The sequence below is a fragment of the Rhinopithecus roxellana genome, chromosome 13 (genome assembly GCF_007565055.1).
Source record: "Rhinopithecus roxellana isolate Shanxi Qingling chromosome 13, ASM756505v1, whole genome shotgun sequence".
Lineage (NCBI taxonomy): Eukaryota > Metazoa > Chordata > Mammalia > Primates > Cercopithecidae > Rhinopithecus > Rhinopithecus roxellana.
The window spans coordinates 86752215-86768244 of NC_044561.1; the positions used below are offsets into that span (position 1 = coordinate 86752215).

The 16030-nt window shown below is 41.7% G+C and overlaps 1 protein-coding gene across 3 annotated transcripts in view; it reads left to right on the plus strand.

Annotated features, from left to right (window-relative positions):
* KIF16B (kinesin family member 16B) overlaps nucleotides 1-16030 on the plus strand; it is a 317342-nt gene that overhangs the window by 37882 nt on the left and 263430 nt on the right. For all 3 annotated transcript variants that reach the window (XM_010381460.2, XM_010381461.2, XM_010381462.2), the window contains exons 2-3: nucleotides 6688-6757; nucleotides 8911-9024. In XM_010381460.2, coding sequence (XP_010379762.1) covers nucleotides 6688-6757; nucleotides 8911-9024 — 184 coding nt within the window. The remainder of the gene's footprint in view (nucleotides 1-6687; nucleotides 6758-8910; nucleotides 9025-16030) is intronic.

Sequence of the window (16030 nt, forward strand, 5' to 3'; positions counted from 1 at the left end):
GTTAAAATGACCATACTGCTCGAAGCAATCTACAATTTCAGTGCAATCCCTATCAAAATACCAACATTGTTTTTCAGAGAAATAGAAAAAAATATTCTAAAATTTTTATGGAACTAAAAAAGAGCCTGAATAGCCTCAGCAACCCTAAGCAAAAACAAAGCTGAAGGCATCATACTACCTGACTTCAAAATATATTAAAAGTCTGTAGTAACCAAAAGAGCATGGTATTGGTATTATATAAAAATAGACACATGGACCAATGGAGCAGAACAGAGAACCCAGAAATAAATCCACGTATTTTCGACTGATCTTTGACAAAGCTGCCAAGAACATACATTGGGGCTCTCTTCATGATGCTGGGAAAACTGGATAAGAACATGCAGAAGAAAGAAACACGACCTCCCTTTCTCACTGACCTCACAGTGACCTCACAAAGAGATATCATTTTACCCCAGTATACAAGAGTCAACTCCAGGTGGATTAAAGACTAATGTAAGAACTGAAATTACAAAGCTACTAGAAGAGAACATAGGGAAAGCTCTTCAGGACATTGTTCTAGACAAAGATTTTATGGGTGAGACTTCAGAAGCACAGACAGCAAAACCAAAAATAGACAGGGGCTATGTTAAACGAAAAAACATTTACACAGCAAAAGAAACAGAGTGAAGAGACAACCTGTTGAATAGGGAAAAATTTTTGTAAGCTACTCATTTCATAGGGGACTCATGTCCAGAATGTACAAGGAACTCAACAGTAAAAAATATATTGGCTTTTCTATAAGTGTTTTCGGGAACTAGGAAGAGATTTGCTCTTTATGGCTAAAACTCTAGCCAGTATCTTTGTTATAAATACTAAGAATAAGATTAAAGATCCTTTTTTTTTTTTTTTGAAATGAAACTTGGCTCTTTCATCTAGGCGGGAGTCTTACTTTGTAACCCAGGCTGGAGAGCAATGGCATGATCTCAGCTCACTGCAACCTCCGTCCCCCAGGCTCAAGTGATTCTCCTGCTTCAGCCTCCTGAGTAGCTGGAATTACAGGAGCCCGCCACCATGCCCGGCTAATTTTTGTATTTTTAGTAGAGATGGGGTTTCGCCATGTTGGCCAGGCTGGTCTCAAACTCCTGACCTGTGATCCACCTGCCTCAGCCTCCCAAAGTGCTGGGATTACAGGCGGGAGCCATTGGGCCCAGCCACTTTTTTTTTTTTTCTTTCAAACTTTCAGTTTTTATGCTTAAAGAAGGAAACAAGCTAGGAAATTATTTGTGAAATTCCTTTTCTGAAACAGATGGCCTCCATCTTAATTTTGATGACCTGTAATTATTTTTTGATATGACTTTAAATTACTGGCTATAGCCTTAGATTGACATTGGGAAACACAGTCTGGGAATAGAAAGGGCTAGAAACTCACTCATGGTTTGGTAGGGTGAGAATGAGGAGTGTCATGACATTCACATGACATCTTTCATCAGATTATGTCAGCAGTTACTGCTCTTGGTCAGAAGCCACTTACAACTTAAGAGCAGAGAACAGAGACAGTATTAGCTGACTTATGGTATATCCATCCATATTCTGTCACGTGATTTTAAAAATAAAACTTAAAAGTCAAAGAACAAAGGCTAGTGAGTTTCCCAGTATAAGAAGTAGATAATATTGTAGAGTTTATTTCATAAGGGTAAACCTAATACCCGTCTATTACTATGTCATATTAAGTACAACGGCAGAGCAGTGCTTTTTAAATTTTAATGTTCATCAGAATCATTTACAGTTCTTGTTAAAATGTAGGTTCCTATTCAGTAGGTTTTAGGTGGGGCCTGAGAACCCTCATTTCTGTCAAGCTTCCCTGGAGCCACTGATGTTGCTGGTTCCTGGAGCATATTTTGAGCATTAAGGGTCAGAGCAGGGATTCCTATCTTTTAGGGTGATGGAACTCTTTGAGAAACTGAGGAAAGCTGTGGACCCTTAGAATAGTGAACCTGCCTCCTGCTCCTCATCCCCTTTCCCACCCACTCATCCCAGTGCATAGGATTTCAGGGAGGTTGTGAAACCTTTGAAACCTACCTGCATCTTCAGTTTTCATTTTAGAAGTGGCTAATAAAAAGACAGTCATTGTGTAACAGTCTTTCAGTCAGTATCTCTCCTAGTGCTTTTATAGAATGGATGTTAATTTAAAACTAGGAACACACTGCCCTGGTTACCTGCAGGTTAGAATATATGATCATGTGGGAGGGCCCTTTGAATTGAGCTGCTCCAAATGTGTGAGGTTCTGAGATGGTGAATTATGGAGTCTCTGGCTTCCAGCAGGAGTAGTGGGCATGGTATGAGCCACATTACTTCATTTTATAGGCAAGAATTGATGAGTCAATATGAGCAATACCACGATTACTTCTAATATTTCTATGTAGCTGGATAATTTTGTGTTCATGAGAGGTATTTGTTGATAATAGTGGTTGTAAGATGAAAGCTCTAGACACATTAGGTTAGTGATTGACTGAGAAATGACCCGCTGTGGGAATGGGAGGAATCTAGAGGTGACTGTCTGTGATATAAGTAAACCCAGGTGGTTTGTTCTCTTGTTGAGCAGGACATGCTTTGGTAGTTGAATGCTGTAGGAAAGGTTTAATTTTATGAAGTATTTGTTTTGCAGCCACATGAATATGGGGTGTCCTTGAAGCAGTTCTTACTTTTGGGTCCACAATGGAATTGTCCAACTCCTGGTGGGTTGGAGTGGAAGCACTTTTCAGGCTTGGAAATGTTAAACTTGGCCCTGGGAATCCGCTGTAGTTCCTGAATGGTGTTTACTGCAAATGCTTTTTGGGTTTAATTGTTCACAACTGATATTTATTTTGTCTGTCTTCATCTGAGCTGGCCAAGATGTTACCCCTTAGCTGGTTTCCCCATACCTGGATTATTTTAAAGTAAATCCCAGGCAGCATATCATTTGATTTGTAAATATTTCAATATGTATCTCTAAAAGGTTTTTTTTTAAAGTCATAATATTGTTATCATACCTACAATATTAGTAATAATTCCTTAATATCATCGAATATCTCGTCAGTGTTAACATTTCCCTACGTAAGTTATAATTTTTTTTTTTTTTTCTTTTTGAGACAGAGTTTCACTCTTATCGTCCAGTCTGGAGTGCAATGGCATGATCTCGGCTTACTGCAACCTCTCCCTCTTGGATTCAACCGATTCTCCTGCCCCAGCCTCCCAAGTAACTGGGATTACAGGCACCCACCACCACGCCTGGCTGTTTTTTGTCTTTTTAGTAGAGGTGGGATTTCGCCATGTTGGCCAGGCTGGTCTCGAACCCTGACTTCAGGTGATCCGCCTGCCTCGGCCTCCCAAATGGTTACAATTTTTAAAGTGCTTTGTCTGTTTGAATTGGGATCCAGTTGGTTGATATGTTTTTAATGTCTTTTTTAGCTTTAGATTTCCCTTCCATCTTTATATTCTTTGCAATTTGTCATAATTTGGAATATGCTGGGTCATTTACCCTGCCGCCTTTCCCATAGGCTGGATTTTGCTGATTCCCTTGCCTAAGGATATTGACATATTCCCACTTACACTTGTCTTTGCTGCTGGTTCCCTGTAGGGCAGCTCTAGGTCAGAGCCAGGCCATCCCTGTGAGGGAAGGACAGGAACCCTGGGGGCAGTGGCGTTGGTACTTCACAGCGGCTGGCCTGGTAACCATTGGTGGTCCCTCCCTAGAGCCATTAATTTCACCGGCGGTGACGAAATGATATTTTAATTTTGTTATTCCTTCTTTTTTTTTTTTTAAGCAGGAATATCTCTAAAGGAGAAACTTTCTTTCACAGTTATTGGGTTACTTGAAGTACAGATAGTTTTGGAAATGCAAGATAAATGCTTGATTCTTTTAACGTTTTCAAAATAATGAGACAGATCCTTTGATCCTTCAGAGGGGACCATTGAGTTTTTATTTTTAAGTTATGAGTTTATGTGCTTAAATATCTATGTATTTCAGTTGGTTTTTAGTTTTTTTGCTGCCTAGATTTCTCAACTTTGGGCAGCAGGAACTTATGCAGGTTGGTTCCTGAGTCCTTTTGACAGGGTCGTTGTATTAGTTTTCTTTTAGTGTATAACAAATTACCCCAAAACTTAGGGGCTTAAAACAGTGTGTATTGACCAGGCATAGTGGCTCACGCTTGTAATCCCAGCACTTTGGGAGGCCGAGGCGGGTGGATTGCTTGATCTCAGGAGTTTGAGACCAGCCTGAACAATACAGCAAAACTCCATCTACAAAAAATACAAAAATAGGCAGGTGCAGTGGTGCGTACTTGTAGTCAAAGCTACCTGGGAGGCTAAGGCAGGATAATCTCTTGAGCCTAGGAGGTGGAGGTTGCAGTGAGCTGAGATCATGCCACTGCACTCCAGCTTGGGCGGCAGGAGTGAAACTCTGTCTCAAAAAACCCAAACAACAACAACAACAACAACAACAAAACGCAGCCTGTATTATCTCAGAGTTTCTATGGGTCAGGAATCTGGGTGGGGTTTAGCAGGGTCTTCTGACTCTGGCTCTCCCCTAGCGCTGCAGTCAGGGTGCCAGGCGGCTGCCCAGACATGTTTCATCGTCATGTCCCTGTGTGGGCTTGGGGAGCGTGCCCTGCCAGGCTGTCTGGCGTGCTGCTGGTAGGCCCCTGTTTCCTGCTGGCTGGGTCTGTCCACAGGGGTCCTCACTCTGTCATCCCTGGCTTTTCTCACTGCCAGGGCTCTAAGAGAGAAGGGAGAAGAGAGAGCCAGCAAGACAGAAGTCACAGTCTTGAAAGCCCGCCTGGGAGGTGACAGACCATCATTTGGGTGTGTTTGGGTTGTAGTCATTAGAAGTGACTCACTAGGTCCAGCCTACACTCAAGGGCAGGGATCATACACACCAGGGTGTGAGTACCGGGCGATCATTGGGAGCCATGTTACAAGGTGCCCGCCACAGCCCTAGTGACCTGTGTTAGTGTTCCTGCTTTATTGTGTGAGGAAATGGTTCAATATTTGGACTGAGTCACTTCTCCAAGGAACCCTGACTTATTTTAGTGGAAAATGGTATTTATAGGCTGTAATTTGAGCATAAGATTCTAGGCCTTTTCAATGGACAAAGCAAGGGAGTTGTTTTTTTTTTTAATTTTGGATGAAAGATGAAGTTTCTGCTACTCCTTCCAATTAGATTCAGGACTACAGTTTTTCCCAGGACAGAGTTGGCCCAGGCTGGAGTGGAATGGCGCGATCTCGGCTCACTGCAACCTCCGCCTCCCGGGTTCAAGCGATTCTCCTGCCCCAGCCTCCGGAGTAGCTGGGATTACAGGCATGCACCACCATGCCCGGCTAATTTTGTATTTTTAGTAGAGATGGGGTTTCTCCATGTTGGTCAGGCTGGTCTTGAACTCCCGACCTCAGGTGATCCGCCTGCCTCGGCCTCCTAAAGTGCAGAGATTACAGGTGTGAGCCAACTGTAGCTCGGCCAGGACTACAGTTTTTACTTAACCTCATCAAACTTATGTTTGTATCTCATTCAGCCACTTCAAAAACCTTGGTTCTCTAGGGCACCAACATAATTACTCTTGTAATGTCCCACAGTACACAGACAGAAATCTCAGAATAATGACACTTACGTTACCACCAAAAATATGATTACTAAAAATGGTTTAAGATTTCTTTGTAGTTCTTTTTTTTTTTTAAGGATATATCTCATTACAGTATAGTCAAATTCCTCTATAGAGTCATAATTGAAATAATTTCTCACTGTGGTATACAACTAGATTCATTTGCTTCAACTTACTTCTGAATTTTAGCTTGTTTTTTAAAATTTTTGTTTCATTTTTGCATAAATTATTTTTATCATTCTAAAGATGACCTCCAGATCAAAGTATATTTGCAGAAATCTAGCTTCTATCCTTGTCCACATCCCTTGTCCGCCCCAAATCCTTATCCGCAATTTCCCTTTTTTTCCTAGGTAGCCTTTTGAAAAATACATAGGTTTTTAAAAAGTTTTAAAATATAATTTGTATTTTTCTACATAGATTTTCTCCATCTTTTGTCTCCACTGAACAGTATATCCCAGTGGCCACGCTATAACAGGATATAGAGTTCTTCCTCATTCCTTGTTCAGTGGCGTCACACTCCATTGGGTAAATGTATGGTCATTTATTCTAGGGAACTGTACTCTTAAGGAGTCCTCCTGTTCTGCTGTTTTCTGAGAAATGCAGTTTCTGAACAGATGTAGAAAGAAGGTAGGAGGAGGGAACAGTGCCCTGGCTGCTGCTGGAAGCAGCACCTGCTTGTCACCACTCCAGCTTTCTTTTTGGTTTGCATCTTGTGTAGGGGCTAAGGTATCTTTCTCTTTGTAACAAGGTGAGTGGGGCTGCTTTTTTTTGGTGAGTCTTGGCCCATTGTGGTGTCTGTGATTTCATTTACTCTTCCTTTGGCTTACAATTGGAAATTCTTTCAGGGTTTAACAACACACTGTATCAGTCATAATTGTTGATGGTGGCATCATTTTGCGTATCTTCATGTTATATTAGTAAGGTTTTGGAAGGAGTGGTGTCCGGGATTGCTCCTCAGATGCCATTGAAAAATAAACTCCTAATGTAAAAAGTAAATTAAACAAATGGGTTTAGTTTTGTTTTGTTTTTAATAATGTTTTCTCTTCTAACCACTACTGAATTATTTGTGTTGCAGGGAAAAGGACTTGGAGGCCAAGTTCATTATTCAGATGGAGAAAAGCAAAACAACAATCACAAACTTAAAGGCAAGTAGTGACCTGGCCTTGCTTAAGTTCCAAGAGCCCCATGATTGCTTTACTGTGGGGATTACTTACGGGTAAATAAAGCCTGTCTGCTGTTTCCACACCCTCCTTTCCAGTGCAGTTAACCACGTCAACTTGCACCTGGCTTGGGCTCAGTCTTGAAGCAGAAGAGTTGATCCTGTTTCCTTTCCCATCCCTGGCTTTATTTGATCTGGAAGCCAAATCCAAGCCGTTGCTCTGGTCCAGGAGCTCCTGAGTCTATCCCAGATTCGGGCATTTTCATCCTGTGTCCTCGTGGTATGGACTTAGCCTGGCAATTGACTGTGTTCTGTGAACATTAAATAAGCTTTGCCCCTAGATTTTTTTCTATTTTTTAATGAAAATAATCATGTTTGGTAATCCTTGAAGAAGAACTGGTATTATTATTCAAAACTCAGGATGGCAAAGATTAAAAAAAAATCACCAAATTTCTTTTCTGGAAAAAAAAGTTAAAAAATATTTTCAAGATGGCAGGTTTCTCCTTTGGCACTTAAAATATCCTGTTTGTTTATTTAGTTGGGAAATTTTTAAAGGACACTGAATGCTTTTCACTGAGGAGAGTAACAGGGGTATAAAATTAATATTGAAGAAATCAGAGCCGGACAGGGTGGTGCACACCTGTGGTCCTAGCTACTCGAGAGGCTGAGGTAGGAAGATTACTTGAGCCCAGGAGATCAAGGCTGCAGTGAGCCCTGTTTATGCCATTGCACTCAACGCTGGGCAACAGAGCAAGATCCCATCTTAAATTTAAAAAAATAAAAGAAAGAAAGAAATGAAGTACTTTGTGGGTTCATTGCCTTTCTCCTTCGATATTTGTCATTAACTTTCAGGTCTGGATTTCTGAGACATGATGCTCCATGGCCAAGTCAGATCCATCTCCTGTTCACATCTGAGGAGCAGATTTCTATTAATATGTGGCTCAAAGGACTGGGTACTTTGAGATCCAATTTCAAAGTAGTGCGAGTTGATCTCCAATGATAGAAGCTGGGAAGTGCTCCCATATTCCAACTGAGCAGCCTCTGGATCATTTGATTTCCTCCGTTGAGGCACTGATGTCCTTTACCTGAGGCATTCTCCACTGGATGCCTTTCTTTTTCTGCTTAGCACAACCCTTGTGCATTCCAGCTCTGTCTGGCCTGCACGGTGCTTCTTTCCCTTCCTTTGGCCTCTCGCATCTTCTCATGTTTCTACCCAGTTGTCACTTGTCCATTCCCTGCTGGTAATTACCTTGTCTTTCCTTCATGTGTCTTTCTACGCTCACAGTACTTTGGTAAAAGACTGCTGACCCTGGATGAGTCTCCTTTCTTTGTGCATTAATCTGTTTTCTTCTATTACTCTGTTGCTTTTTGAGTTTTATAAACATTTTATCATCTGATGTTTCAGTAACCAGAACAGATGCCCAGACTTTTAGTGTTTTCATAAGAACCATAATTTTTTTAATAATATGTGGATCATGGAAAATATGGTGCTCATTGAAGTTATTCAGCATATGTCCAATAAGCAGACTTTGGGAGCATATGAAGATGTTAAAACATGGTTTTGGGGTGCACTTTAAGCATATAGCAAGGGGGACAAGATACATGCAAACACCTGCAGTAAACTCACAATATGGTGTGTCCTGGAAGAGTCTAGGCTGTCGGAGGTAGGAGAAATTACTTCTCCATGCAGTGTCCAGGGGAAGTGTCATGAAAGAGGAGACGTCTGACCTGGAATTTTCAATGAGGCCACCAAATCATACAGCTCTAGAAGGTGCCAGTCTTACCATGATCTATGTGAATACCACCCTCATAGTTGTGCAAAGCCCAACTCTGGTGGATTTAGGTGGAGGGAACAGTAAATAAAAATCACGGAAGCTGGAAAAACAGAGTCTGGCTGGAGTGTTGGGTTCTTAGGAGTTAATCGTGGGAAAAAAAGGTCAGAATAGTATTCTTGGGTCGTATGACAGGCAACTTGGATTGCTGCAAGGAGTTTAGTTCATATTTCAATTTTATTTATTTATTGTTTTAGAGAAGCCAGCAGGAATGAAATGCTTTTTAGTCAGGGTAGAAACATGGACGTTTGGATCAAATGGCAGTGCTCTTTACATTATTAATATTATCCTAATCATTTCTTTCTAGATACCAGAAGGAGGCACTGGGGACTCAGGAAGAGAACGGACCAAGACCTTCACCTATGACTTTTCTTTTTATTCTGCTGATACGAAAAGCCCAGATTATGTTTCACAAGAAATGGTATATGATATTTTCAGAATATTTATGTTGATTTATTTTCACATTGAGAAAAACATGCCTACCCTAAAATTCTTTAAAATATCTTGCCAATTTCCTTCTGAATGTAATTTTTATGTAAAACTAGCCTTTGCTAACTTAACTTTCTGAGTGTTATTTAGGAGTATTTATTTAAGACTGAGAAAAATTCAGTTCTCAAAAGGTTGATTTTTTTTTCCCACTTTTAAGCATAATGATGATAATTTTTAATTTGTTTCAAAACCTGGATATGGTTCCTGTTTAGAAGGAGCTCTACATAGAAAGCATTTCTGTGGGGAAATGTGTATGCTGCTAAGCCCAGTAAAAAAGCCACTTAACCTTGAGTGCTATTCAGTGTGGGGATTTAGGAGGAAACCTCAAACCCAAGTCATGTGTTCCCAGCTTGTGTGGATCATTACAGGTTTTAGAGTGGATTCTAGAAAGAATGAATGTTTCATTCAGAATCTTTCTAGAATCTAGAATGATGCTGGAATTTGTCCAAGAAACCTGGCCTGTAGGCTTTTAAGGGCAAAAATGTAGATGTGAAGTGGACAGGTAAGAACAGACACAAAGGTACCCCCAGAAGCCTATCAAGACACTGATGTAGACATTTCAGGTGAGCAGCGGGACAAGTATATTTCTCTGGGTGGGGAAAAGCCGGGTATTTGAGCAGAGTGGGGTTAGAAATGGGGAGCACCAGTATAGAAGGAAAAACACAGACTTTATCACTGGGCCTCTTCCTGGCTTGTTGACAGCTTCTTTAGATACATTGCTTTAGGTCTCCATATGTTAAAATGGGGATAAGAATTCCTGTCCTGCCTGGCCTAGGTTGTAATCCATGCAATGACACCTCGAGAAGTAGGCCATGAAAAAGAACTTGTTTCTTTCTTTTTTTTTTTTTTCAAATTATACTTTAAGTTCTGGGATACATGTGCAGAACGTCCAGGTTTGTTACATAGGTATACACGTGCCATGGTGGTTTGCTGCACCCATCAACCTGACATCTACATTTTAATGCTATCCCTCCCCTAACCGTCTACCCCCGACAGGCCCTGGTGTGTGACGTTCCCTTCACTGTGTCCATGTGTTCTCATAGTTCAGCTCTCACTTTTGAGTGAGAACATCTGGTGTTTGGTTTTCTGTTCCTGTGTTAGTTGGCTGAGAATGATGGTTTCCAGCTTCATCCATGTCCCTGCAAAGAACATGAACTCATCCTTTTTTATGGCTGCATAGTATTCCATGGTGTATATGTGCCACATTTTCTTTATCCAATCTATCATTGATGGGCATTTGGGTTGGTTCCAAGTCGTTGCTATTGTGAATAGTGCTGCAATAAACACACATGTGCATGTGTCTTTATAGTAGAATGATTTATAATCCTTTGGGTATATACCCAATAATGGGATTGCTGGGCCAAATGGTATTTCTGGTTCTAGATCCTTGCAAATGGTATTTCTGGTTCTAGATCCTTGAGGAATCGCCACACTATCTTCCACAATGGTTGAAATAATTTGCACTCCCACTAACAGTGTAAAAGCGTTCCTGTTTCTGCACATCCTCTCCAGCATCTGTTGTTTCCTTTTTAATGATCACCATTCTAACTGGCGTGAGATGGTATCTCATTGTGGTTTTGAGTTGCATTTCTCTAATGACCAGTGATGATGAGCTTTTTTTCATATGTTTGTTGGTTGCATAAATGTCTTCTTTTGAGATGTGTCTGTTCATATCCTTTGCCCACTTTTTGATGGGGTTGTTTGTTTTTTTTCTTGTACATTTGTTTAAGTTCCTTGTAGATTCTGGATATTAGCCCTTTGTCAGATGGATAGATTGCAAAAATTTTCTCCTATTCTGTAGGTTGCCTGTTCACTCTGATGATAGTTTCTTTTGCTGTGTGGAAGCTCTTTAGTTTAATTAGATCTCATTTGTCAATTTTGGCTTTTGTTGCCATTGCTTTTGGTGTTTTAGTCATGAAGTCTTTGCCCATGCCTATGTCCTGACTGGTATTGCTTAGGTTTTCTTCTAGGGTTTTTATGGTCTTAGGTCTTACGTTTAAGTCTTTAATCCATCTTGAATTAATTTTTGTATAAGGCGTAAAGTAGGGGTCCAGTTTCCGTTTTCTGCATATGGCTAGCCGGTTTTGTCGACACCGTTTATTAAATAGGGAATCCTTCCCCCATTGCTTGTTTTTGTCAGGTTGTCAAAGATCAGATGGGTGGCGTTATTTCTGTGGCCTCTGTTCTGTTCCATTTGTCTGTATCTCTGTTTTGATACCAGTACCATGCTGTTTTGTTACTGTAGCCTTGTAGTATAATTTGAAGTCAGGTAGCGTGACGCCTCCAGCTTTGTTCTTTTTGCTTAGGATTGTTTTGGCTATATGGTCTGTTTTTTGGTTCCATATGAAATTTAAAATAGTTTTTTCTAATTCTGTCGAGAAAGTCAGTGGGAGCTTGATGGGGATAGCATTGAATCTATAAATTACTTTGGGCAGTGTGACCATTTTCACAATATTGATTCTTCTATCCATGAGCATGGAATGTTTTTCCATTTGTTTGTGCCCTCTCTTATTTCCTTGAGCAGTGGTTTGTACTTCTCCTTAAAGAGGTCCTTCATGTCCCTTGTAAGTTGGATTCCTAGGTATTGTATTCTCTTTGTAGCAATTGTGAATGGGAGTTCACTCATGATTTGGCTCTCTGTTTGTCTGTTATTTGTGTATAGGAATGCTTGTGATTTTTGCACATTGATTTTGTATCCTGAGAGTTTGCTGAAGTTGCTTATCAGCTTAAGGAGATTTTGAGCTGAGATGATGGGGTTTTCTAAATATACAGTCATTGTCATCTACAAATAGGGACAGTTTGACTTCCTCTTTTCCTAATTGAATACCCTTTCTTTCTTTTTTTCTCCTGCCTGATTGCCCAGGCCAGAACTTCCAACACTATGTTGAATAGGAGTGATGAGAGAGGCCATCCTTGCCTTGTGCCGGTTTTCAAAGGGAATGCTTCCAGCTTTTGCCCATTCAGTATGATATTGGCTGTTGGTTTGTCATAAACAGCTCTTATTATTTTGAGATCCCGTCCATCAAGACCTAGTTTATTGAGAGTTTTTAGTATGAAGGGGTGTTGAATTTTGTCGAAGGCCTTTTGTGCATCTATTGAGATAATCATGTGGTTTTTGTCATTGGTTCTGTTTATGTGATGAATTGTTCAGTTTCCATGTAGTGAAGTTTTGAGTGAGTTTCTCAATCCTGAGTTCTAATTTGATTGCAGTGTGATCTGAGAGACTGTCTGTTATGATTTCCATTCTTTTGCATTTGCTGAGGAGTGTTTTACTTCCAATTATGTGGTCAATTTTAGAGTAAATGTGATGTGGTGCAAAGAAGAATGTATGTTCTGTTGATTTGGGGTGGAGAGTTCTGTAGATGTCTATTAGTCCCGTTTGGTCCAGAGATGAGTTCAAGTCCTGAATATCCTTTTTAATTTTCTGTCTTGTTGGTCTGTCTAATATTGACAGTGGGGTGTTAAAGTCTCCCACTATTATTGTGTGGGAGTCTAATTCTCTTTGTAGGTCGCTAAGAACTTGCTTTATGAATCTGGGTGCTCCTGTATTGGGTGCATATCTATTTAGGATAGTTAACTCTTCTTGTTGCATTAATCCATTTACCATTGTGTAACGCCCTTCTTTTTAATTTTTGATCTTTGTTGGCTTAAAGTCTATTTTATCAGAGACTAAGATTGCAACCCCTGCTTTTTTTTGCTTTCCATTTGCTTGGTAAATATTCTTCTCTTCCTTTATTTTGAGCCTTTGTGTGTCTTTGCACATCAGATGGGTCTCCTGAATACAGCACACAAATGGGTCTTGACTCTTTATCTAATTAAAAATGCCAGTCTGTGTCTTTTAATTGGGGCATTTAGCCCTTTTATATATAAGGTTAATATTGTTATGTGTGTATTTGATCCTGTCATTATGATGGTAGCTGGTTATTTTGCCCGTTAGTTGATGCAGTTTCTTCACAGTATCGATGGTCTTTACAATTTTGTATGGTTTTGCAGTGGCTGGTACCGGTTTTTCCTTTCCATATTTAGTGCTTCCTTCAGGAGCTCTTGTAAGGCAGGCCTAGTGGTGGCAAAATCTCTCAGCATTTGCTTGTCTGTAAAGGATTTTATTTCTCCTTTGCTTAGGAAGGTTAGTTTGGCTGGATATGAAATTCTGGGTTGAAAATTCTTTTCTTTAAGGATGTTGAATATTGGCCCCCACTCTCTTCTGGCTTGTAGGATTTCTGCTGAGAGATTCACTGTTAGTCTGATGGGCTTCCCTTTGTGGGTAACCTGACCTTTCTCTCTGGCTGCGCTTAACATTTTTTCCTTCATTTCTACCTTGGTGAATCTGATGATCATGTGTCTTGAGTTTTGCTCTACTCGAGGAGTATCTTTGTGGTGTTCTCTGTATTTCCTGAATTTGAATGTTGGCCTGTCTTGCTAGGTTGGGGAAGTTCTCCTGGATAATATCCTGAAGAGTGTTTTCCAACTTGGTTCCATTCTCCCCATCACTTTGAGGTAGGTTTGGTCTTTTCACATAGTCCCATATTTATTGGAGGCTCCGTTCATTCCTTTTCATTCTTTTTTCTCTAATCTCGTCTTCATGCTTTATTTCATTAAGTTGATCTTCAATCTCTAATGTCCTTTCTTCTGCTTGATCTGTTTGGCTATTAATACCTGTGTATGCTTTATGAAGTTCTTGTGCTGTGTTTTTGAGCTCCATCAGGTCTTTTGTGTTCTTCTCAAAACTGGTTATTCTAGTTAGCAATTCGTCTCACCCTTTTTCAAGGTTCTTAGCTTCCTTGTATTGGGTTAGAACACACTTCCTTAGCTCAGAGGACTTTGTTTTCCCACCTTCTGAAGCCTGCTTCTGTCAGTTCATCAAACTCATTCTCCATCCAGTTTTGTTTCCTTGCTGGCAAGGAGTTGTAATTCTTTGGAGGAGAAGCAGCATTCTGGTTTTTTGAATTTTCAGCCTTTTTGCACTGGTTTTTCCTCATCTTTGTGGATTTATCTACCTTTGGGCTTTGATGTTGGTGACCTTTGCGTGGATGTCCTTTTTTGGATGTTGATGCTATTTCTTTCTATTTGTTTGTTTTCCTTCTAGCAGTCAGGGCCCTCTGCTGCAGGTCTCCTGGAGTTTGCTGGAGGTCCACTCCAGACCCTGTTTGCCTGGGTATCACCAGTGGAGGCTGCAGAATAGCAAAGGTTGCTGCCTGTTCCTTCCTCTGGAAGCTTTGTCCCAGAGGGGCACCCACCAGATGCCAACCGGAGCTCTCCTGTATGAAGTGTCTGTCAGCCCCTGCTGGGAGGTGTCAGGAGGCATGGGGGTCAGGGACCCACCTGAGGAGGCAGTCTGTCCCTTAGCAGAGCGCGAGTGCTGTGCTGGGAGATCTGCTGGTCTCTTCAGACCTGGCAGGTAGGAACGTTTAAGTCTGCTGAAGCTGCGCCCACAGCCGCCCTTTCCCCCAGGTGCTCTGTCCCAGGAAAATGGGAGTTTTATCTATAAGCCCCTGACTGGGCTGCTGCCTTTCTTTCAGAGATGCCCTGCCCAGAGAGGAGGAATCTAGAGAGGCGGTCTGGCTACAGGGGCTTTGCCAAGCTGTGGTGGGCTCCGCTCAGCTTGAACTTCCTGGCAACTTTGTTTACACTGTGAGGGGAAAACCGCCTACTCAAGCCTCAGTAATGGTGGGTGCCCTACCACCCACTAAGCTCGAACATCCCAGGTCCACTTCAGACTGCGGTGCTGGCAGTGAGAATTTCAAGCCAGTGGATCTTTGCTTTCTGGGCTCTGTGGGGATGGGATCCACTGAGCTAGACCACTTGGCTCCCTGGCTTCAGGTTCCTTTCCAGAGGAGTGAGCAGTTCTGTCTCTCTGGTGTTCCAGGCGCCACTGGGGTATGAAAAAAAGAACTCCTGCAGCTAGCTTGGTGTCTGCCCAAGCAGCTGCCCACTTTTGTGCTTGAAACGCAGGACCCTGGTGGTGTAGGCACCCGGAGGAATCTCCTGGTCTGCGAGTTGTGAAGACCGTGGGAAAAGCATAATATTTGGGCCGCAATGCACTGTTCTTCATGGCACAGTCCCTCATGGCTTCCCTTGGCGAGGGGAGGGAGTTCTCCAACCACTTGCACTTTCCGGGTGAGGCTATTTTCAACCCTGCATCTGTTCACCCTCCGTGGGCTGCACCCACTGTCTAACCAGTCCCAGTGAGATGAGCCAGCCGGGTACCTCAATTGAAAATCCAGACATCACCTGCCTTCTGCATTGATCTCACAGGGAGCTGCAGACCAAAGCTGTTCCTATTTGGCCATCTTGCCAGCCACCAAAAGTACTTGTTTCTTGCAGCTTGAAATGTGTCCATGCACCAGAATCATCAGTACCGCCTGGGAACTTGTTAGAAATGTGAAATCTCAGGACCTATTCCAAGACCTACTGAATTAGATCTGAATTGTTTTTAGCAAGATCCCCAGTTCTCTGTGTGCACCTTAACATTTGAGAAATGTAGTCTGTTTGTAAATGGTTTGTGGAGGAAGTTGGCTTTCTGAGACAATGTAAATGTTAAAGTTGGAGGACTGGAGCGACTGTATCCAGAAGATACTGAATCCTGGGAAAAACAGGAGCTGGGTGCAGCGTTGCGCCCTTGTAGTCCCAGCTACTTGGGGAGCTGAGGTGGGAGGATTGCTTGAGGCCAGGACAAGTCCAGCCTGGGCAACATAGCGAGACCCTGTCTCTTAAAAAGGAAAAAGTAGGAAGGAATAGCAGTGATGAGAATGGGAGCCTCACAGAGAGAGGTGGTGCCTGGTCTGAAAGAAGGCCTGGGAGAGGAAAGGAACTGATGTTGGTTGAACTTCTATTGGTGTCAGAAACTCTGCTTGTGTTCATATGTGCTATCTTGTTTAATCCTCACAGGAATCAAATGTGTTAAATTTTAACTCTACTTTTCTTTGTTGAAGAGATTC